Source organism: Miniopterus schreibersii (assembly GCF_964146895.1).
Source record: "Miniopterus schreibersii genome assembly, chromosome: 7".
Taxonomy (NCBI): domain Eukaryota; kingdom Metazoa; phylum Chordata; class Mammalia; order Chiroptera; family Miniopteridae; genus Miniopterus; species Miniopterus schreibersii.
The window spans coordinates 37,635,768-37,659,169 of NC_138108.1; the positions used below are offsets into that span (position 1 = coordinate 37,635,768).

Here is a 23,402-nt window from a genome sequence, read left to right on the forward strand (position 1 = left end):
GTGTACTAAATTCAGTTACAAGAAAATGTTTCAAACAAAGCAGTGAGTGATTAAAAGGTTGGGAAGTAAGTTGTCATGAGCAAATTTTAATTTTCCCTTTTATGTTTTCATATGTCCTGTAACACAATCCGCCCTCTGTCCGCTCCAGCTGCTGAGGCTGCGTTTGTAAGCAGGTGGAAGCCTCCGGCCTGTGCAGAGCGCAGGGAAAGCCTGAGAGGAGGAGAGCTCTGGGTGCTGGGGGATAGTACGAAGCTGGGAAAATTCCTGAGCAAGTGGAATGGGGAAACAGACAAGATAATTAAAAAGGCCAAACAGTTGGGCCAATTTAGAGCCAGCTAGGGAATAACAAGACGTTATCTTCCCTAACCAAGGACACGAGAACAAGTGGTTTATACCTCTCCTCCCTCACCAGAGAATAAATAGCTTAAATCACCCTGTCAGGGAGACAGAAGACAGAGGCTCAATTAATGCCACTTTGCCAGCCAAAGCCAAGGACAGATGAAGTCAAGGAACAAATAAAAACCCAATTAGAGCCAGACAGACCCAAGATAAAAAAGCCGACCAAAGAATAATCCCAAACTCCCCTGTATGCTTATTTTGATGCACTAGCATATTAAAAACCCCTGGAAAGCTGATGAATATTCTGCTGTAATTCTCCCCTGATTCTTGCCTGTAGAAGAGAGAAATACCCTCAAGACAAGGGAACCAGCGTAGGCTCTCTCTTGAGCATGCCCATGCCTGTTCTTGGGCATGAACTTTTTACATTTTTCCTGAACACCCAGGGTCCCCATGAGACTTGCAACCAGGAGAGCAGCAGTTGTCCGTGGTTTACCCCCTGAACCTGTCTCCAAGGCCCCCTTTTTCTCTGACTCCCCAGTGAGCCAGCAGCAGCCCTGCCTTGGCTCACTTTTTTCCTACAACGTTTCTAGGGAGCCAAAGCAGAGCACCGCCTCGGCTCTCTCCTGTTGCTGCTGCTTTCCTAAGCCCTTCCTTTGTTTCACTGTCCCCAGCTTTAAGAGATGTACTCTCAGGTCATTCCTGCACAAAGTCGAGAACCCACGCACTACCAGCCAGCAGTAGACCTGATCTGGGCCCAGTCGCCATCCGGTAACATGAGTAACTAGGTTTTTACAATCTCAAGTGTTAATTCAGCAGGAAATGGGTAACAAATATTTTCCTGTCTGAAAAACCAAAATCATACCTCAGTGGAATCCTTTGACAATAATAAAACCACATAGTAAAGGAAAATCACTGCCCCCAACTTGCAACTCTAAGAGCATTTAACTTCGTTTCATGTTTTAAGTTATCTATGACAACATGAATATTAGGTACTTTTTGGTGAGATTAAGGAATACAAAGAATGTAAACAGTTTAGACATAATCAGGAGCTTGTGGGTCATTAAGATTGGACTGATCGTAGGTTTTCATGAATGCTCTAGAATATAGAGAGGGCACAGTGAGCTCACTCTAAGAGATGACATTCAACCCTTCTGCATAGTAAAATGCTAGCTAAAGAGGGAAAATTGGGGGAGATTTCATAAGGAAAATAAAGGATGAGTCCAAGTGGGAAAAAGGACAATATAATTTGGTTCTAAACAGTTCAAATGTGTTGGTGAAATGAGATCTGAGTATAAGGTGCCCAGCGGTCATGTTCTTCCTGCCTATGCTTCCCGAGCTGCTGGCTCTGGGAGAAACATGTTCTCAAAGATGTTGTTCTAGTGTCACCTCTGTCAGATTCCAGACTTTCTCAGGCGTTGCTGCACCACCAGGTGCTCTTTAATAGCATTTTGTTAAGGCTCTTACCCAGTCTAACTGGTCATACCTGTTAACCATGTTAGGTGAGTTCCCAAATAGGCTGAATGGGTAACTATGCCTGTTAAGATGCATCGGTGGTGGGGAAAGATGCTGTGTGGAGTTAATGGCAAATTTCAGTGAGAAAAATCACAATGTAGACTCCAAGGATTCTGGATTGAGTTCGTGCCATCTATAGAAGAAAAGTAAACAACTTTCAACATAAGACTTCCGACGTGCTATTGGGCCCTGGTAGAGATGTGGCACCTGATGATGGAATGCTCTGGGTTCTCTCAGACCCATCAAGCCATAAGGCTGGGTAGAGTCATGTAACAATCTACTGTAAGATGGCAGACACATTTGGGATCAAACACAAATATGCCAAAGGGCACAGTATGCTACATAAGCAGGTAGCCCAGACTCCCATGGCATCTACCACTGCAGCACCAGAGCCTTTCCCTCCGTTCACACCTATTGCCACTGATCTTGTGTGGCCAGTTGATGGAAGAGAAAAATGCCTGAACTTGACTCACGGATGGGTAAGGTCAGTACATGGTGCAAGCAACATAAATGATGGCTATACTACAGCCCTACTCAGAGGCGGCCTTGAAAGAGTGATGAGGGGAAATCCTCCCAAAAGGCAGTTTCACACAATACACTGCCATCCATTTGTGTGGGAAGTGGCCCAAGGTTAGGATATACTTTGGCCAGATGGTCAGAGGCCTGAAAAGAAATAGACTGGAAGACTGGGAACAAGGAGATCTGAGATAAAGGTATGTGGATGGGCACAAATTGTGAAGAGCTTCAATGGAAAAGGCCCCGAACAACAAAGTTGACAAAGTGACTTGGACAGTTGACATCGTCCAGCGTCTGGCATTGGAAGAGCCACTGCGGCAGGGTTGGAGGCTATGAATGGGCCCAGTGAAATGGGCTCCCACACACCGAGGCTGATCCAGTTTCATCTAGACACACATTCCAGGTGATTCACCTTTCCTATTTGCAGGCCTCAGCCAGCATCACGAAGGGCTTCAGAGTGTTTTGACCGCATGGGACCCACATTAGAGTAAAGGAGGCATGAAAGTGGCCTTGGGCTCTGCAAATACGGTGTCACTCAGAAGCTTCCAGCCTAACGGAGTGATGGGACAGCCCGTCAAAGGCATAACTAAAGGGGGCGCTATTCCCAAGATGAAGTGTACACTTTACATTAATGGCCTCTATATGGTGCTGTGTTCTCAACAGGTAGAATATTTGGCTCCCAGAATCAAGAATGGAAGCAGGCGTGGACCTGTCTACCATCATTCTCAGTGGAGAATTTGTGTTTCCTGTCTACAACTCTGGGCTCTGCAGTTTAGACATCCTGCTTCCCAAAGGTGAAACACTTCCACCAGCAGACCTAGGAGTGTCATTGAACTTTAAGCCACATTTCCTGTCTGGGTACTTCAGGCTTCTTGTGACAAGAAACTAGCAGGCAAAGAGAGGAGTCACTATCTGGCAGGATAAGTGATCTGATCACAGGAATGCACGGCTGCTGTTACACAATAGGAGCCAGGAGGAATATGTCGGTACCCAGGCAACCCAATTGTGCACCTCTTGGTAGTCCTTTGTCCAATTTAATTGTAAATGGACAAGAGTAGCAGCCATGATGAGCCTAAAAGATCATGGGACCAAGGACTTGGAACTTCTAAGAATCAGGTAAGTCACTGAGACCAGCAGAAGTGCTAGCTAAGGGTGAAGAAACCCTAAAATGGATTGTAAAGGAGAAAGATGATGATAGTTGTAGTCCCAAGACCAGTTTCAGTGTTGGGGACTGGAGTTCATTCCACTTTCTTCTTATAAGTTTCCTTCAGGGCAAGAGGCTGAGGTCCTAGAGAATGATTCCAGACCTATGGAAAGAAGTGGAGTTAAGCAATGCAGCAGGTGGACTAGAGTGAGCACTGTGGCCCATCACCCAGGTGCCATTCCAGGACTGAAGGACTTATCCCCCCAGCTGGAGGGAGTGCAGCAGGCAGGCAGCTGTCAGCAGGACCAACTACATAATTTGTAGGCCCAGTGCAAAATGAAAATGTAGAATCCTTGATAAAAAATTATTAAGGATTTTAAGACAGGGACAGCAGAGTATTGAACTAAGCATGGGGCCTTGTGTGACTACACAGGTCACACACCCTTGAAGCCAGCCCTGGGTATGGGCCCTCTTCAGAATTACCTCAATTGACAAGAACCACTTCCTCTAATGTCACATCCCCTTCTTTGGGCAGGCTGCATCCAATGATTTGTAAACAAAAACCTGACCCTCTTACACCAATTTGGGACAATCTTGAAGCTGTTCAGCTTCAGAGTTTCCCACAGGGTCAACAGAGAACTTGGTTGAGACTCTATCGCAACCCCACCTCCTCTGCCCAATCCCAGTTTCTTCCCATAGCTGGAGGTTTCCAAAGCATTCCCTAGTAAGCCCCCTGCCATGGTCTCCTTCTGAGAACCTGCTCCCTGGGGAGCTCAACCTGGGATATGGAGTTATAGTTTAATGCAAAAATACATTAATAGAAAAATCAGATTAATCATATAGTTTATAAATCATACAAAATTACAACTGTAAAATACTCTGGTTTCTCTTTCGATCATATATGTTACCTTTTATTAAAATTTCTAGAGGAAAGACTGGTTGTGAATTTGTAGCCAGTTCTTTTTTTGCAGGTCTCTGTGGGTGGAGTGTGTATAGTCTCCCCTGGCAGAATATTTGCATTTTGAAAAGATTCCTCTTGACATCTGAAAGGATATGTAGGAGATGGAATAGAAACAATCCTAATTTAAGGACAAACCCCACCATGACCAAGGCTACCTCTAAAATAACAGTGAAATTCTAAAGATGAATGGCCCTTCAAAATTGTTCCAAAGAACAGTTAAAAATCACAACAGAGCCCGTTCTGTCATATAAGTGCTAAAGATTGTAGACTCCAAAGCCGAAAGCTTCTGAGTATTAGAACTAAGCAGCAGTTCTTGGTAGACTGGGAAATAATTAATTTATTTTGATTCATTAAAGTACAAGTTTACCTGAAATACTGTAAGTTTGTAGAAATGACTGAAGATGCGGTCCTCACTGAAGACTTGACTAGCTTCACAACATATTCAGAATTATTCACAAGTAGGAGGTCATGAGGGCTTTCTGCCATAGACAAGCTGATACCAAAATGAAGTTCGGGCTTGTTGGAAAGCAAACCAAATCTCGTGTTTATTACATTTAAATTACTGTTACCTGACTTCTTCATTTCCCTTTGTAATCTTTTTAGGCCAGAACTTGTCAAAAGGGCCACAATGTGCAATGAAGGTCTGTCTGGCAGCCACTGCACAGTTGGTCTGAACATCAGAGAGGTCAAAGGCCATGGAGCGGACCGTATGTTTGTTTGCCTGTTTGTTTGGTGTGGGTTAAGCGTGGGGCATCTCAGAGGAAGGACTCGAACAGGTTGATTTTTTTCCCTTTACTAATCAGAGTGAGTGGATAACTGCAAAGCGTCTATTGCATTTTGTGCTAGTAGATATAACTGAAGTTTGGAACAGATTCACATGTATCTCAGAAAAGAGGCAGAAGTCAGGCAAACAAGGAAATGAGTGGGCCTATATATGTCTTTATGATACTTTTTTATGTAGGATAAAAAATTAGGGCTCATTTAGGTGGTAGATGAAGAATTAGATGGTAGATTACCTGCTGGGTTCTATTACAAATGTTCGCGTTCCTCTTCTCGAGCTTGTGCCTTCATTCTGCTGCGATCTCCTTCATGGCCAGATGGGTGTGTTACTGCATAGTATTTATTGATTTGAGATTCAGAAATTGATAGGAGCACCCATCTGTGCCTGATTGACTGTTTTGTTTTATATTTCTAACGAATAAGGGTAGACTTCAATGGCAAAAGAAAGCAGGGTAAGGATTTAATATTTTGTTTATGCAAATAAACAAGACTTAGCAATAAAGAACGTAAGTAAAGGCCCTGCTTTTATTTGCTAATGGTAGGACACTAATGAAGATCAGTGTTAATCAAGAATGTGATGATGCTTATGTCCTGTTGACTGTCTTCTGCTTTGAAGCACTGGGCTAGGAACAAATTTATACTGAGCTTCAGAGTTTCGAAAAATAATATAGCTAGACTTTTTTAAGGACTTACCATGTTTCCGAACATTGGACAAAACATGTATAAAGCCATTTTTCATGCAGCCATTAAGTGAGCAGCTCTGGAGTCAGACTACCTGGGTTTGAATTCCAGCTCCAACACTTAAACAGCTGTGTGGTTTTGGACGATTTGCTTCACCTTTCCATGGTTCAGTTTCCTCATCTCTAATGTAAGAGTGATTGCCTTTTGCTTCCAGCGTGATGGAATAGCAGATTCTGGGCTAGGCCTCCTAATGGAACCAACTATAAAACTGGACAAAAGACACAAGGCAGCTATTTCCAGACGTTGGACAACAGCAGAGACTGTTAACCTGAGATGGGGTGAAGACCTGAGGTGAGCCCCACGGTCTCCCTAGCTCTCTGCCCAAGGGCACAGTCCAGGCTGTGGTGTGGAGAGGTGGAGTCTAGTGAAACTTAAAGGACGCTGCGTTGGTGAGTTTGTAGGCAGGGTACCAGAGGGAGGGGAGCTGTATAGAGAAAGAACTTCCAAACCCTGCATAGGGGCCTCTTTAAGTCTTCACCCAAATACCACAGCGTGCATGTGCCGCGTGAGAGTCTGTGAGGCCCAGCATGGGAGCAGGGATTCTGGAGGCCCTCCAGGATTGGGAAACACAGTCATTTGATGATCAGCATTGTCCTGCATATTTGACACATGGTCAGAATATGTCACAATTCCCTGCTTTTATTTGGCTCTCATCATTTTTGATAGAGTACGCTGGTGTCAAAGAGAAACAAAGTTAGTTGTGTAGTATCTTAGACACTCATTGAAGGCTGTAAGACACATTTTATTCAGCACTACTGTGGGGGAGAGACCCTAGTGTAACCTGGGCTCTATTCCTCCGAAACAATAGGCAGGAGGCCTTTTAAACACTGGGGCAAGGCAAAGGAAAAGTACAAGGACACGAGAGGTGTGATTAAACCGTTCGTGTCTGCCCTCTGGTGCTTAGCTGGGCCCCTACCCTCTCACAGGACCTTGGAGACAGGAGGCCTATCCTCCTTGATGTTTACCTGCTACAGGAATGGCTCTCTCAGGTCCTTAAGAAAGGTTGTAGAAGATTCATATACAGCTCAAAGGGACAGAAAAGATTTACAACAGTAATAAATGCTCGCAGAAAAGAGTGGTCAGGTATTGGCTGAAACAAACAGTAAAAATTTTTTGGCAGCCTTAAGCTTTTCCAGGCAGGAACTCAAGGACTGCTGGGTTGCCCTAGGCAATGGTGCAGTTCTCACTGGTCATGGATGATTTTACATCATAAATCTGGATTTTAATTTTTTTGTTGTTGTGTGTGTCTTTTAATGAGTCCTTGGTTTTTTCTGCCTTCCTAGGGAACCCAGGAACCAAAGTCTCCTGCAGTTTTATGGACCTGGGGGCTGGCAAGATGGAAATGAGGGGAGGAAAGGCTAAGAGTAGAAAAAGTACTGAGTCTGTAGAGTGGAGAGCAAGTGTCTCCAAGTTTCCTCCCCTGCCCCACCAGGAGGTTGTTCATGGCAGAGGCGCCCAGGAAGTTGCCTCTCCTGGGCTCCTGAATGGAGGTGCCTGGGTTGGGAAGGCAGCTGTGTATGAGCGTGACAGGCCTCCGCACGCTCCCCCGCAACTCCCCCGAGGGGCTGCTGCGCCCTGGCTGTGCACCAAGGCAGCTCTCCTGCCGTGAGGCCTGCCTGGTCGAGCCTCTGTAATTGCCTGTGGCAGGCTGGAAAAAATCACACCTAGGTTTTCAGCTAGGTGCTGAACTCCTCATTGATGAATTTTAGTTAAAAAAGCTTCTTTTGCAAATTTTTACAAGAACCTGTGGCAATGTGAACACCTCGCCAGGGCCCTTCCCAGGATCTCGGAGGGGCCCCATGAAGTGAGGAATCCAGAAGCTTAATTAAAGCTTTGTTCTGAATGGTCAAAAATTAGGAAACCATTTTTTGGTCATGTATGTAGGCCAAAGGGTGAACACATAATGGTAAACTGGATACAAAGCTAGGAACCAAACAGGCAGGGCAATTCTCTGAGAAGAGTGTCTGCATTTTATGCAAAGGATGCATCCCTGAAGACACTGACCAAGGAGGCGGTTTTTTTGGCGGGTTTATCAGCCCACCGCTGCCCCACGTTTACAATTCACCAAGCCTGCCTGCTTTGAAGCTATGGAATCCTTGATGAGTATTTTTCAATATTGTGAACATTTGCATTATTTCGAATGTTGCATATTAGTTATGTCATACTCTTTAAAATCCACACACATTCCAGTTGGCATTCTTCACTGGACAAATGGCCGATGAGCACCCATTTATTAAATGATGGCTTTTTAAAAACTATGTAATTAAGTATGTCCCTTTGACTTGGAGGTATTAATTCGAAACCTATAACTTATATAATGTTATTTGGATAAAAGCAAAAACCTGGAGTCACTTTGGTACAACATTACTATATAAATTGCCAGTCATACAAGTACCTTTATGAAGTTAGAAAGAGCACTGGGTTGGAAGTCAAAATATCTGGTTTTTAGGTCTCTGCCATCAACTATGATTAATAGTAATGGAGGAGGGGGACAATAATTATAATAATAACATCATTTATCAAATACTAAGTGCCATGTGTTTAGTCTTTATAGACACTACACAAAATAGGTAATATTATTTCCCTCTTATAAATGAGTAATAAGAAATTTAGAGAGGTGAAGTGATTTACCCAGAATTCAGGCCTGCTAAGTACCCGAGCCCAGGCTCAAAGCCTGAGCTAGCTCAAGCCCATGATCTTTCCATGATGCTTCCTGACCAGCCAGGCCCCTTTACCCTTCTGTGCTCAAACGATACTGTTCCAAAGGTAGTCTTAACACCTGAAAGCATAAAATGAACACGTGTCAAAGATTCTATTAAAGATGCCCTGCCCAGTTCAAAGAGTGTTTGTGGAGCTAAGGTGTTTATTTACAGGGAGTAAGATTGCTGGATGAGATACAAGACTGGTCAATTATAATGTTTGGGGTTATATATTCAACTAGACAGAAACTTGTACTTCTACCAGAAAAAAAGTCTACAAGTTAGACTTTTAATGCACTCTCACTAATCTAGGACCTTAAATCAAGAATTAATAGCAAATTAAAGTATATTACCCTGGATATCACCTTTTTATGTTATTGGAGCATTAGAGATAACGTGGGGTTTTTATTACATTTTTTAATTGTTAAATTTTTTTCAATTAGAGTTTATATTAAATATTATTTTGGCCCAGTCGGGCGTGGCTCAGAGGTTGAGAGTCGACCTAGGATCCGGGCAATCGGGGTTCAATTCCCAGTCAGGGCACATGCCCGGGTTGCGGGCTGCAGCCGATCAATGACTCTCATCATTGATGTTTCTATCTCTCTAGCCCTCTCCTTTCCTCTCTCTGAAGTCAATAAAGATATATTTTAAAAAAATAAAATAAATAAATAAATATTATTTTGTTTTAGTTTCAAGTGTACAGCATAGTGGTTAGACAATCACATACTTTACACAGTGTTCTCCCTGATATTTCCAGTACCCACCAAGCACCATGAGATGATGTTAAAGCACCTGGTACAGAGAAGCTGTTTTGTTTTTGTTTGTGTGTGTATGTGTTTACAAAGAATTCTTATTGTTGTACACATAAATATTAAATTCTCTTAATTGAGACCAGAGTTTGGAAGCTGGAAAGAGAAAGAAGCTTAGGACTCATGACTGTGGCAGGCCCTAAAATGAGTTTAGAAGAATTTTCATAATGTTTATTTTTGAACACTTAGCCAAGAATTAGTTCTTACTTCACGATCAGAGTCCAGATGTTATTTCTTAATTTTTTGATGCATGCCACATGTCTAAGTCAGTTAAAGCTGCTATAACAAATTACCATAGACTGGGAGGCTTATAAATAATAGAAATTTATTTCACACAGTTCTGGATGCTAGAAAGTCCAAGATCAAGGCGCTGGCAGATTTGATGTCTGGTAAGAGCCCGTCCTCATTGATGATCCTCTGCTTACTGTAACCTTTTATGGTAGAAGGAACTCTTTGGTATCTCTTTTAGAAGGGCGCTAATTTTATTCATGAAGGCTCCACCCTCATTTCCCAAAGGCCCCACCTCCAAATACCATTACACTGGGGAATAGGTTTCAACATATGAAGTTGGCTTGACTGGGTGGACACAAATATTCAGGCTATGGCATTGTAAGATCACACAAGACAAGTAATCTATTTGTCTATGTTAAGCCCAAGTATTGGGCCCTTTATAGGGATTTTTTTAATGGTGAATGGGGAACTATGATCCTCCTTTGTATGCTTATAATTAAAACAACCCTGGTTACTTGGCCTTGAAAGAAGAGATAGTCCCTTAGTTTTCTCTACAACTAGCCTTACGTGAGAATTTAAAGTCAGGCCACCAGAAATATTTCTTCCAGAGGCAGTCATTATAGTTGAAAACTTAGGATTTGAATCCTACATAATGAAAGTAGATACAATTCTAGACATCGCCTCCAACCCCTTTAAAAAATTTTGGGACTACTCAAATTAAGAGAGTTGGTAGTTGAGGCAGGCTGACAACCATAACTTTTAGACTCTTTAAGCCCCATTATTATTATGGAGGTGGGGAGCCCAACTTCTCCAAAAGAAGGGGTAAATCTTGTGTCTGCATTTGGAGGGAAAAATCTGCCACTGCAATTTGGCTTTGGGCAGAGGCAGCTCTTCCAGTTCTGCCCTCACAGTGTGATGCTGAGTGATAGACTTGGAGAGAATCCGGGTTACATTTTATGGTTCACTGCTGGGTGAGTGACATGCAGAGGAATTATTATTGGGAACTCTACTCAATAGGAAGCCATTACCAAGGCTCAAATGCCAAAAGGAAAGCTTGTTAATTCAACTTCCCTTGAAAGCTAATAACTTGTAATAATCATTACATGGGTGACTCGGTCCTGCTGGGTCCCAGCATGTGAACTTCTTTCCAATCAAAGTTATCCTCATGGGCAGGCCCTGTGGTTAAACAGGCTCTTTAATCTTTGTCTCCATGAAGCTCTGTTATCCTGGTTCAAGAGACTGAATTGGCAGTCTATAACTTCCTGACTTCTTATGCTACACAAATGCAATTTCAAAAAACTTTTTGCTTTGAAGTAATTACAGAGTCACAGAAAGTTGCAAAGCTAGGACAGTGAGAATTTACATAAATATAGTACCATATCATAATGAGGAAATTAACAATTGTATATGTTAACAATTGTATATGTCATTTTTTAATTAAAAAAATTTAAAATTATGGTAAGATACATGTAACATGAAATTTAGCACTGTAACCAATTTTAAGTGTACAGTTCAGTAGTTATAAGTACATTCATATCATTGTGCACCAATCTCCAGAACTCTTTTTTGATGGCGAATCTGAAACTCTGTACCCATTAAACATGAACTCCCCATTTTCTGCTCCCCCCAGCCTCTGGAAACCACCTTTGTACTTTCTGTTTCTATGAATTTCACTATTCTAGGAACTTCTAATAAGTAGAATCATAGAGTTTTGTATATTTGTGACTGGCTTATTTCACTTAGCATAATGTCTTCAAGGCTCATCCATTTTGTAGCACATTTCAGAATTTCTTTCCTTTTAAGGCAGAATAATAGTCCGTTGTATGTATGTGCCACACTTCGTTTCTCCAGTGTCCTGTCAATGGACAGAAATGGTTACTCGCACCTTTTGGTTATTGTGAATAGTGCTGCTATGAATGTTTGTGTTCAGATATCATTTTGAGACCCTAATTTTAATTATTTTGGGCAATTTTAGGGCTGAATTGTGTCCCCTCAAAATTTATATGTTGAAGTCCTCACCCCAGTATCTCAGAATGTGACTGTATTTGAAGATAAGGCCTTTAAAAAGGTGATTAAGCTAAAATGGGGTCCTTAGAGTGGGCCCTAACCCAGTCCTGGTTTCCTTATAAAAGAGGAAATTCGGACACACTGACAGACACCATGGGTACATGCACGCACAGAGGGACAACCATGTGATGAGACATCAAGAGAGTGACCACCTGCAAGCCACGGAGAGAGGCCTCAGAAGAAACCAAACCCACCAACGCCTTGATGTTGGACTCTGGCTAAGCACTATGAGAAAATAAATGTGTGTTGTTTAAGACACCTAGTCTGTGGTATTTTGTTATGGCAGCCCTAGCAAACTTATACAGGTATATACCCAGAAGTGAAATTACTGAATTATGTGGTTATTTATTTTCCCACTGGTTTTTAGAGAGAGTGGAAGGGATGGGCGGGGTGGGGTGGGGGGGACAGAAAGAGAGAGAGAGAAACACCAATTGGCTGCCTCCCGCACGAGCCCCGATAGGGGCTGGGGATCGAACCTGCAACCCAGGTATGTGCCCTTGACTGGGAATCAAACCTGAGACCCTTTGGTGCCCAGGCCGACACTCTAACAACTGGGCCACACCTGCCAGGGCATGGTCATTTAATTTTTAATTTTTTGGTTCTGACATAATACTAGTGTTAGGCGTTTTCACCAGTTCAGCTGAACTGTGGAAAGGCATCCTTCTCACTGAACAAAACAAAAAAGTTTAGAATGGTCCATTAACTATTACTATGTTTGGCAAAATTGTGAAAAATTTAGAGAATGACTTTGAACTCAGGCTGGGACCATAAAAGTGAACATTACGGATCGACAAGGCCATGCTGGCCACCCAGCCCTGCCATCATCCCGTGAACCAAGCCTGGGCAGAGGTGCCCGGTTAGGCGGCTGCATATCCAGGCAGCACCTAGGAGCAAAGGCACAAAGTCTAAAGGCTGGTGCAGACCCACGCCGCTGACACGGCGGTGATGTTTTAAAGAGTCATTGAGAACCAGTCTTGACTGGACACCATTTCATCATTTGCCCAGCACGGTGGCGAGACTGACGAAAGGCTTCCTCTGCCATTTTCCTTTACTCTGGGGTGAAGGGTAATGACCTCGGAATACTCTGGGGAATTAACCTACAGAGACACCACAAAATGACGGGACATTTGGAAGAGAGTATCTTCATTACATAATTATAAATGTGCTTTGTTCTACATAGGTAAAAATAAGACGGACTAGAGGAAGACTTAGTAAGAGAGGACTTAATATACAATTGTAAGGAAGATGAGAAGCTTAAAAACATCACAACCAAAAAGTATTGTGATAGCACAGGGAGAATCTTCTGGAAGAAAAGACTGAATGTGACATGGTTTGATTTTCCTTGAAAGAAAAATTCTTATTCTCGTATTTCCCTGCCTAAAAGTCTATGGATAATGACCTGAGTTTGAAGGGTGGTTCGCAATACCGAGTTGCTACCATCTGGGGAGCTGACTTTGGTCGGCTTTGAAAGCGGTGGACCATTCAGGAGTCCTTAGGGAATGCTAAGCGTCATCATTGTTTTTTCCTTAGAGCACTTGTTACCTGGATGACCTTGTTATGTGGACTTGAGAGCTTCCTGGGAGGGGGTTATTTTTGTAACTTTCACTTTTTCCCTACAAATTTGGAAAACCCATCAAACCCATTGTTTAAGGAGAGAACACTCCTGTTAGCTGAGCCCGTGTGGAAAAGCAGCAGCCTCGGCCAGACGAGCAGCTGTTCACGCTGGACAGGCCTCCACAGCCTCCAATATTCAACCCTCGACACATGATGGCTTTCTCTGAGCAGATGAACTGCTGCAAACTCAATTGTGATTATCCCAGTGTGCCATCCAAATTTTGTACCCAGGAAGCTAAAACTAAACCAAGAAATCACTACCTAGAAACCAACAATAGTGCAATGTAGCTGGGGCTATGTGCACGCATGAGAGGTTAATTCTCTGGCATGATTTTATATCATTGATAAATGGGAACTGACTGATGGTAAAGGTAACTATATAAACAAACTGTGGAAATAAAAGTTTCATCTGCTGTGTCTCTTTGCTATTTATTTTCAGTTTGCTTTCCAGTTACTTTATTACATACAACAAGGGGAAGGGTATTCCTTTGGCATCTCAACTTATTATTTTCTCAGTCTTTCCCTCCCTCTCTTTTTCTCCCTCTAAGCTAAGAACTTCTGGTGTATACACAGCACAAGGTGTGCTCCCTGCCACCCACAGCAAAGCTTCTCGGTATAACCCTAGAAACTCCTCCCCAGAGGTATTACAAGATCCTCACATCTCTGCAGCCACCCCATAAATGCACACAGTGGACCAGGCTGTTAAAAGGCCCAACAGCCTATGTGTTCAACATATTCCAGCAGGACTGAAATAGGGCGATTGTCAAGTTTTGTTGTTGCTTTTTTGTTGTTGTGGGTTTTTTTTAAGAAGTATTTTGGAATTCTAGTGACTCAAAGTTTGGTACATTGCTTTCTTTGAAACTGCCTCTCAAAATATTTCTTCCTCCACCTTTTTATAAGAAATTAGAGACATAGAGGCCAAGGCTGATAAATGCGCTACTTATAATGCATATAAAGACTGAATACAGGATATGCTATCACTATTTTATTGGAACCGCTTTCACCAGTAACAGACAGAAAGTATCTCTTAAAAATCTTGAGTTTCCTGCAGTCTTTATGAACTACAGCTTTACTTGCACAATTTAAACAAATGGAAAACTGAAGCCAATTTTCTAAGTCTTTTATTATAAATAAGTTCAAAATTCAAGAAAAAGTCCTGTGCTCTTGTATTTGATTTGAAAACGATTTCTACATCATTACGACACACACAAAAAGCTGGAAATGTAGTCAGAATAAGTACTCAATCTCCTTTATTTCCTATTTGAAGTCTCTTGCTAGAGATAAAAATATTACGTTTGTAGATGCCTCATTAGAACATACTATACACAAAAAACAAACCTCTTTATATTGTTTACTTAAAATTTATTGAGTGTCCTGTGCTCTTACAAATGTAACATTCTTGTGTACAACATTCACCAAAGAGGCACAACCCTTACTTTGAGGTGGCACAGTTACACAGGGTTTTTTTTTCCTGTGAATAATTTCTTTTATTATAAGGAAATTTAACTACAAGCTATTTTTCTGTAGAAAGTTGCTTGAAATTCTATCCCTAAGATACAATTTAATTTCTCTATCTCAAAACGACCGTATGCAAACTGACAGCACAGGACTGCTGCGTTTGCCTTTTTACCTTCAATTGCAAGCAGAGTGAGGTCACAGTGGAAGTTCTGCAAACAAAGGTTTTGAAAATATATTCTTTTCAGGAGCGAACCTGGCCTGGCCCAGAATCTGCGGCTGCACCGTGTTAGGAAGTCATCAGTCAGGAGCTGCTTTGCCGGGAGCTTCCTGGCGGGCGGGCGTCAGCCGCTCCTTTGAAACCCCTTTGGGGACACAGACCAGCTGAGGGGGGGGGGGGGGAGGGGGGGGGCATGGCTTTGGGGAGTAGGCTTCGGGTGTCCGGGCTGGTTCGGACGCCTCTAGGACACACTTTTACAGCCGTCTTCACACGGGCACGATCACGCTTAGGCCTCAGGGTCCCCTCCTCCCTCCTCTGCACCCTGTGGCAGCGCTGGCACCTGGACGGGTCAGAAATGGACAGGAGGCCACGCGTGGCAAAGTCCCCGAGCTCTAGGCAAGTTTCTTGACCTAGACTTTCTTACCCACGGCTGGATGTCACTACGGGGACAACAAACAAAAGGCCGAGGCTGGAGCAGAGGGTGGGAGGGGTGTTAGGGCAGCGAGCACGCATGGAGGTTCCCCATCTGCTTCATAATTCCCTGGGGGCCCAAGGCGCTTATTGAACTGCGGAGGCTGGGGCCCTGGGTCTAGCCTCGGAATCCGGAGCGAAGCTGAGGCATCCGTCTGCCCGAAAACAGGCTTCAGGGGCCATCCCTGGGATCCGCCCGCACAGCCCGGGAGCAGGGCCCGCGCCCCACGTCAGTCCGCTTTCCTCTCCTAGATTCCGTTTCTTGCCTTCACTCGCCTTTTCTCCTCATTGGCACTTAATGTCAATCATGCTGTATTTCACAGTGTCTGGGAAGTTTTCTACTTTTTTATTCAAAATTAGGTTTAGAAACTTTGTTTCCAGATAGGAGGTGAGGGCACAGAGGAGATGGACAAGCAGCCTCTGGAGCGCTGGAACTTTCAAATGTTTGTGACAGAAAGTGGGGCTTGGGAGGCAAATAATAAACAACTCCGTATAGACACTTCCCTCCTTGTCATCACTAAAATGACATCGTTTCCAGAGCAGTCATTCTGGATTCCCACGGTTTTGTCTGTGCTTCTTTCATCCCAAACAAAAGAAATACACTTCCCAGGGCCCCCTCAAGGCTGCCAGCAGGTTCAGTCTTACCATCCTTTTGGGCCCAAATAAATGGGAATGAATTCATTGACTTACATGGCCATTTTGATATGAAAGAAGTTATTGTTTCCTAAGTATTTCAAATAAAAAATTTTTACTGGGCTATCAGAACTAGAACTTAACATTCTCTCTCTCTAGTAACGTGTTCCTATTTGCTGGTGGGTACTGGGGTAGTGGCCAGGTTGTTTCGAGGCATTCATCTGCCTACATGCACACAACCTTCGAGAAAAACCCTGTTTGTGGTATTTTTTTTTAAATGCAAATTTTAATAGGTGAAAAAAGCAGATCAATGATTGCCTCGGGGTGGAGGTTGGAGGGGTGCAGGAGGGATTCCCAAGGGGCAGATTATTTGGTGGTGATGCATAGTTCACTATTGTGACTGTGGTGACAGTGTCAAGAGTGTGTACTTAGGTCAAACTACCAGGTTGTACAGTTCAGATATGTAAAGCTTACTGTATGTCACTTACACCTCAAGAAAGCTTTTCAAATAAGCTTGAAATGACTTAAAATGTTTCTAGCAACTACATTCTCCAAAGAAAGAAATGAATGAGGAAAGTTGAGGGGAGCTGGTGCCTAAGATAAAGGCAGTTTTAGTATTATTCTCTCTTTAACAGTATTAAATTGTCACTTACCCTATTAACTAAAAGTAAAAAGGAACAGGTGCAACTCAAATAAGATTATGTGTTTTTTGAAAACTCAATATTCCCCTCTGCAGTTGCCTTAATTTATGCTATGTAGAAAGAAATCATGATAGAAAATAAATTTGCAGAAAATAGACATTCTTGTTTTATGTTTTTTCCTACCCCTCTGGAGATACTGAGGAAATTAATAATATGCAATTATGGGGTGATTTTTAATCCATGAACATTTAATAATGTTCCACAGGAGGCTAAATGCAGTGGTTCCAATATTGATCGATCACTCTGCAACTGTGCATAATTACTGCATATGTTAGAAACTCTCACTGGCACAGTGCATCCCTGCCCCTCACTAAGTTAGGACCAGAAGAAAGGAGAAAACCAACCAATTCAGATAGGTGTTTGGAAAGCAAAAGGATGCCTTCGACTCCCAGGTGACTGACACCTGTAAGCTGCCTTCATCATGGGGCTTCATTTGCTTAAGATGCTGGGCGTTCTGGTTCATCACAGCCATTTTTAAAGAATCCGTTCTTCTTTAGATCATATTTTGGAATAATTAAAGCCAACCCTTTCTTAAACAATTTTCCATTTTCTCTAACAGCAAAGGCTGCAACAAGGCCTTAAAATTCAGTCACAAATGTATGTTCTTACAATTATGTATTAAAGTTAAACAAAGTCAGGTATAACAGAAAGATGCATACAATGTACAGTTTAAATGTAGCAATTTTACAGAGAAAGTTAAATTAAAACTTACAGGATCTAATTTTAGTTTGATAAGCAGTATTCTAAATGACTGGGAAACCTTCTGAAATAAACACCAAAAGAAATCCAAAACAAAACACTTTAATCTTAGCTCATGACATTTTTTCCATCTTTCCCCCAAAAGAACATTTCTAGAGCACAAAATAGATTCATAATTGTTTAATTAGATACATGTTATATATCCTGAACATAATGGCTCCCATAGAAATAAACAAATATTTTGTACACAAACGTTTTATTTTCTGTGCCACATTCATAATATACCAACTTGAGCCAAGTGCAAACATTTTTACACCCTCTGGTGTGTAAGGAGCTCTGCTCCCACTAACACTTCATTGTCTAGGATGACAGAGGACAAGATTAGACAAGATGGATAATTAAAATCCACAGGGTAATAACGAAAATGTACATTAGATTATGATTATAAACACTTCTCCAGCCATAGCTGTAACCAGAACTAAGCAAAAAAAGTTTTATCAGTTTCCTCTTTAAGCCTGCCCCCCAGTGCTCCTTAGGGCAGGATCTAATGACGGATGAGTGGAGTCGCTGAAAGGCATGGGCCAGGATTATGAAGAGCAACGGTTTGGAAAATTGACAACTTGGCATCTCTCGTATTGAAAAATCCCTCGGTTTATCTTACCCAGAAAATACATTTGGTAGTTTTTTTGTCACATATAATGGATATTATCTGTTACATATAATTGATATGTAATATTAAAAGGTATCTCAAATGAGGTTTATTTTTACAGTTGCCTGGAAAGTATGGGGTATTTTAAAGTAACCCATAAAAATAACGACTTAAAAAAACAATGAAAGAACAGCAAAATCTGAGGGTAAATTGTACCCTGGTGGCAGCATACAGAAGCTAAATAATTAGTGCCTATCTATGCCGGTGTATGCCACATCCACAGGACCAACGTCCCTTCTTACTGCTTTCCTTATGACCAGCTCAGAGATGAAGGAGCTTCTGAACAAATCATGGGGCAGGGATAAGCTATATCAACTCCTCTTCTATCCTAAATTGTTTTAGGGAGAAACAAGTAAGAAAAGTACCCCTGAAATGAAGACATGTAAAATTAGATCAGGTTTTATGAAGAGTGATCTAATATTTATTCTATCCTTTTGCTGTTTAGTCTCAAAAGCCCCAAAATTTTGCAGATGAAAAATTCCCAATAGAGTAAGTCTCACAATTCTATAACCACCCTACCAATCAGAAATAAAATAAAATGGGAGATGAAAACCATTACATTATGAATATTTGAGGGGGAGATTTGTGAATCTGGCATTAGAGGAGTATTCTCTAAAATTTAATTGATCACTTGAATTGGAAATCTAATCAAGAAGTGTGAATTTCAAGAGATTCTAAATCTGGGATATTATAAAATGTGATTTTAATTCATTTGGCATTCTTTCATTCTCATCTTAAAATCCTAATTAGAGTTTCAGGTTAGCTCTAACCAACATTCACTCATCTGATTTGTGGCTTGAACTCATCTAGTAAAGGTCCTCTCTACTAGTTATTCGCTTCCTCAATTACAACCCAAATGGCAGTTGCTTCCCTGATGGGTCCTGGGTCCTCTCCCAGCTGCCTGACTGATACCAGATCCATTGGTAACTGATGCCTCACCTTACGACTTATCTACTTGGAACACTGTATCTTTAGACTGTTCAGGGAAGTGCTAGTAACTACAGACCAGAACCACTCTAGATGGTATTTAAAGCTTTACCAGTTGGTAGAGAACAGACTTTTATGAGGAAGTTAATAGAATTCCAATTAAAGTTATAGGCATGTATCTCAAGATGCAGATAAAGTGGAGTCAAGATGAATGAGCAGAAAAGTAGATAACAAGGGGAAAATTTTACTACCACGGGGCAAGCCACCTATAGATTAAAGTGAGACTTGAAAGGCATTGAGAAACCTAGGGAAGGTGTTGCTTAAATGGAACACTTAGATCTGGCAACGGAATTTACCTGAAAATGGAGTTTCATTCTAAACCAATGCATACTGCACACAACACATAGGGCCCCAGGTCAAAGGAGGGATGTTTTAGGATAACTGAGATTTTGCTCCACCTGGTAGAAACTTCAGAGTTTGCCTTATGCTCTCATAAGCAGTTTAGATTTGATAGTGGATTAGCCGTTATTAGGAAAGCTTTGCTGAGAAATAACACTAAAATCAATACCTCCTAACAAAATGTAAAATGTCAGCAACCTTGTTATCAGAGTTTAAAATAACACTTAAAGTCTCATGGTTAAGAACCTAGAATAAAATCCTAACTAAGAATAAAATATATGTCATTTTATAATTAATCTCTTGAGAGATTTTTTAAAAACATACAAGCATTTATATAGTCATCTGCGTGCAGAAACTCAGAATTACTGATGCAAGTTTCCTACAAAAGCCTCTGTTATATTGGAGGAAAAAAATCCTGAAGTATGCAAAACACATTTCTGCCCCTTCTTTTTGCTGGAATGTATAAACTCCTTAGCTTAAGTTTTGTATCTCTGCCAACCGCAAGGAAAATGCTTAATATATGGTCATGTATCATACAGAGTCACTTGATGAAAATGTAAAATATGATATTGCATAGAACTCATTTAAACAATGCAAATAAGCTACTAGCGTTCTTGCTTCTGTTCCCAGTGGGATTTCCACTGGTGCCAATGGGCTGGGCATAGGATAGTAATGCGGATTACATTGTGCTTCATTCAAAAACAGTTACGTTTACAGTACTCCTAAGCCCACCCAGAAATCCCACCTGCTTTTTTTTCCTTCAACATTGATGCCAAGGTTTCAACATTGATGCCAAGTGTTCAAATCAAACACAGATACCACCAAATAACAGGGCACACTGTGAGGTTAGGTAGAAGAGGGATGGTTTATTATCTGGACGCAGGACAGGGGCTGGACGAGCAATGCGAACACGGAAATTTGCCTGGCACACCGTTTCCTTCTTGCCCTTCGGACATACGATACAGTCACCAACGTACCAAAGTAAAGCACATGTTGTTTACTTTTTTAAATCCACTTAAGTTAGACTCATAATCGTTCTGATCCCGGAAAGTGAATCATGCCATGATTCAAAAGATCTGTCCTTCACATAAACCTATGAGCACACATTAAAAAAATGATTTATTGTACATCTTTGCATTTCTTAAGGCATGAACAATGGCGTACAGATGGGACAGGGGCTGAGAAGCAGCACGTCTTCACTGACAAGGCCGGCACGAGTGTACACACCAAACACGCGCTCCAGGTCCCAGCCGGCTCCCGGAGCTCCGACGACGAGGGGACGGCGCTGCCAGGGAACAGGACCAAACGCGTGGTTCACGTCACACCGCTTTCAACTCTCCGGATCGGCTTGAAGCACCAGTGACAGTTCGTTTTTCTCTATAAACTTGTCAGACTCTGGATTTTACATTCTGCTCCTTTAATTCTTCTTTCCAAGGAGGGTATGGATGCTTTTCTTTTTTTTAAGGAACATGGTTGCAGCAAAACAGAAAGGATCCCAAAGTGGCTAGGGGCCTCGTCTAATGCACTTCTGAAAGCCCATCATAACGATGAATAGAAAAGCAAACGGCCGGCGGCCAGTCAACCAGAAACCACGCGGAGCTCTAAGAAACAGGGTTGTGCATAGTTAGTAACTCATCCAGAGCGTGCTGTGCCGGCTGGCTCCACACTCCCAGGTTACCAAAGAACAGGGCTGTCTACTTTGCTAAACCCGGGGTCCTTTCGCAGCTCCCAGTAGGTGTCGTTGGAAACCCAGGCTTCTCTTTGATTGGCATCGAGCACTTTTCTATGAAAACAGAAAAATCAACATTAGAAACAAATCACACCAACGTGACCTGATCGTTGGACCCTCTCCTGCAGACAAGACGTATAAGCAGTCCTTGGTGAGCCAGTTAGTGTCCTACCTGCTTAGTGATGATGGCTATTTTTGACCAGAAATGAACTCATTTTTGTTGTTAAACATCTGAAATTGGAGGTGGGTAGGATCCTGAAGAGAGGGGCCGAGGACAGGGAACAATCCCCTCCAGGCAGAGCTAGAAAGTGAAGTGCCCCAAACAAACCATGTACTACAAATACTGTAAGAGCTGCAGGCGCAGACCCACAAGGATAGTCTCTGCCTCCCTCGTGGGGAAAGTATGCAGCCTCGGCAGCTCCGAGTCTCTGCGGGGCCCTTGTGGACATCTCAAGGGCAAGGCTGCACTCTTCCCCTGGGCAGTCATGAGACCCCCACTATAAGGGATATGAGGTTATTCTGAGCTGATCTGTCCTGGCTCCCAAGGGCAACAGATGGGCCTGGAAACTACAGTTTAATCTGTGTGATGGATACATAATCCTACAAATAATCCTATAATAATCACCCATGATCATGTCACAGAAGGAACAAATCTGAGCGGACACAAGCCCCGTGTGCCAGAAATAAAATTAAAGACTAATGCAGCCAGGATGGCCTTGTGGGCAGAGGGCTCCCATCTCGCCTCTGAGCGAGGGAGTGGGAACATGTTTCCACCATTTCAAAGGGTGGAGCTGAAGGACAGAGAGCCCTCTGGGCAAGACCCTCACTCCCTTTTGCTGCTCATGAAAAGAAAAGAGCTGTCGAGAAAAAATTACTTTTATGCTTACAAAAGCTTTTCACAAGTGCAAAATCTGATTCAGTGTTTTCACTGCCAAAACCACTTACTGAAATCGGTTTAATTTTTCCACCTTTCCCTTCCCGGGACACTAAACTATCCCTCATTTTCTTTTTAGATGGAGTTCCTCATTGCTTGCGGCAACCATTCGACAACCTGATCTTATTAGAGGAATGAATTGACTTACTTAAAAAATTTTGGTATATGTTCAAGGTTGTTTTCTTCCATGTACCGCCTTCGAGATCTTTGGAGTTCCTCTACCCTTTGCTTCTCTGCTGCTGCCGCTTCCAGATTTCCTTCTTCCAAAAACCTAAGCAGAAAGCAGTTAATCTTTTAATATATCATCCTCTTTTCTGATTTAAAAAAAAAAAAAAATCTCATTTGCATAAAATTACATTCTGGTTCCTGTGAACAGTAACACGCGGACAGCATCCCTTTGCCCTGCTCCAGGCACACTCCCCGCCTGCCATCAGTGAGCACACTTTCTGTGTGTGTGGACTGAACTGCTGCACGGGGCAGCACGCCGGTAGGAGTGAAAGGGGGGTGGTTTGCCCTTGAAGACTTTTCTGTGCTGTCTAGGGTTCTACAGCTTGAGATCTTCAGGGCGACTGAAAAGTCTGGGTTAGAACAGCACAGAGTGGAGTCCTAGGTGGTGCTCCTTTTCCATAGTATCAAAAAGCATTTGCCGAAGGCCACAGAATGGCAGATAGTAACTGGCGGGTCTCCACCTACTTTTAGAACAGATTGAGAGGGAAGGAGTTTTCTCCTGTTTTATGGGAGAGAGTAAAACTGGTGAAGAAAAGGAAAGGTAACAGATGGGCAAAATTACAAAAAGCTACAGAAAGGAAATGCATTGTAAAATGAAATTCAGAAAGGAAATAGAAAACAGAATTGAGAAAGAAAAAGCAGCCCCAATGATGATTTGCAAATATTTAAATTTCAAAATGAGAGCAAAGAAGAGAGATACAGTATTATACACACTGTACAGGAGGCTTACTGATAATGTGAAGGTCAAACAGTGAGACTGCGTGTTCTAGAGAGAGGGGGGAATATAAGGGAGCTGAAGAGCAGAACATTCAATACTGGGAACATTTTGGCAAAAGGCAGATAAAGCCACAAATACACTGGAAACAGAAAATGATCTCGGATGG

The 23,402-nt window shown here is 42.3% G+C and overlaps 1 protein-coding gene across 5 annotated transcripts in view; it reads right to left on the minus strand.

Moving 5' to 3' along the window:
* Nucleotides 1-17,678: 17,678 nt before the first annotated feature.
* OSBPL6 (oxysterol binding protein like 6) overlaps nucleotides 17,679-23,402 on the minus strand; it is a 164,719-nt gene continuing 158,995 nt past the window's right edge. For all 5 annotated transcript variants that reach the window (XM_081142663.1, XM_081142661.1, XM_081142664.1 and 2 more), the window contains 2 exons: nucleotides 22,439-22,561; nucleotides 17,679-21,410 (listed from right to left, as the gene is read on the minus strand). In XM_081142663.1, coding sequence (XP_080998789.1) covers nucleotides 21,302-21,410; nucleotides 22,439-22,561 — 232 coding nt within the window. In that variant the 3' untranslated portion in view covers nucleotides 17,679-21,301. The remainder of the gene's footprint in view (nucleotides 21,411-22,438; nucleotides 22,562-23,402) is intronic.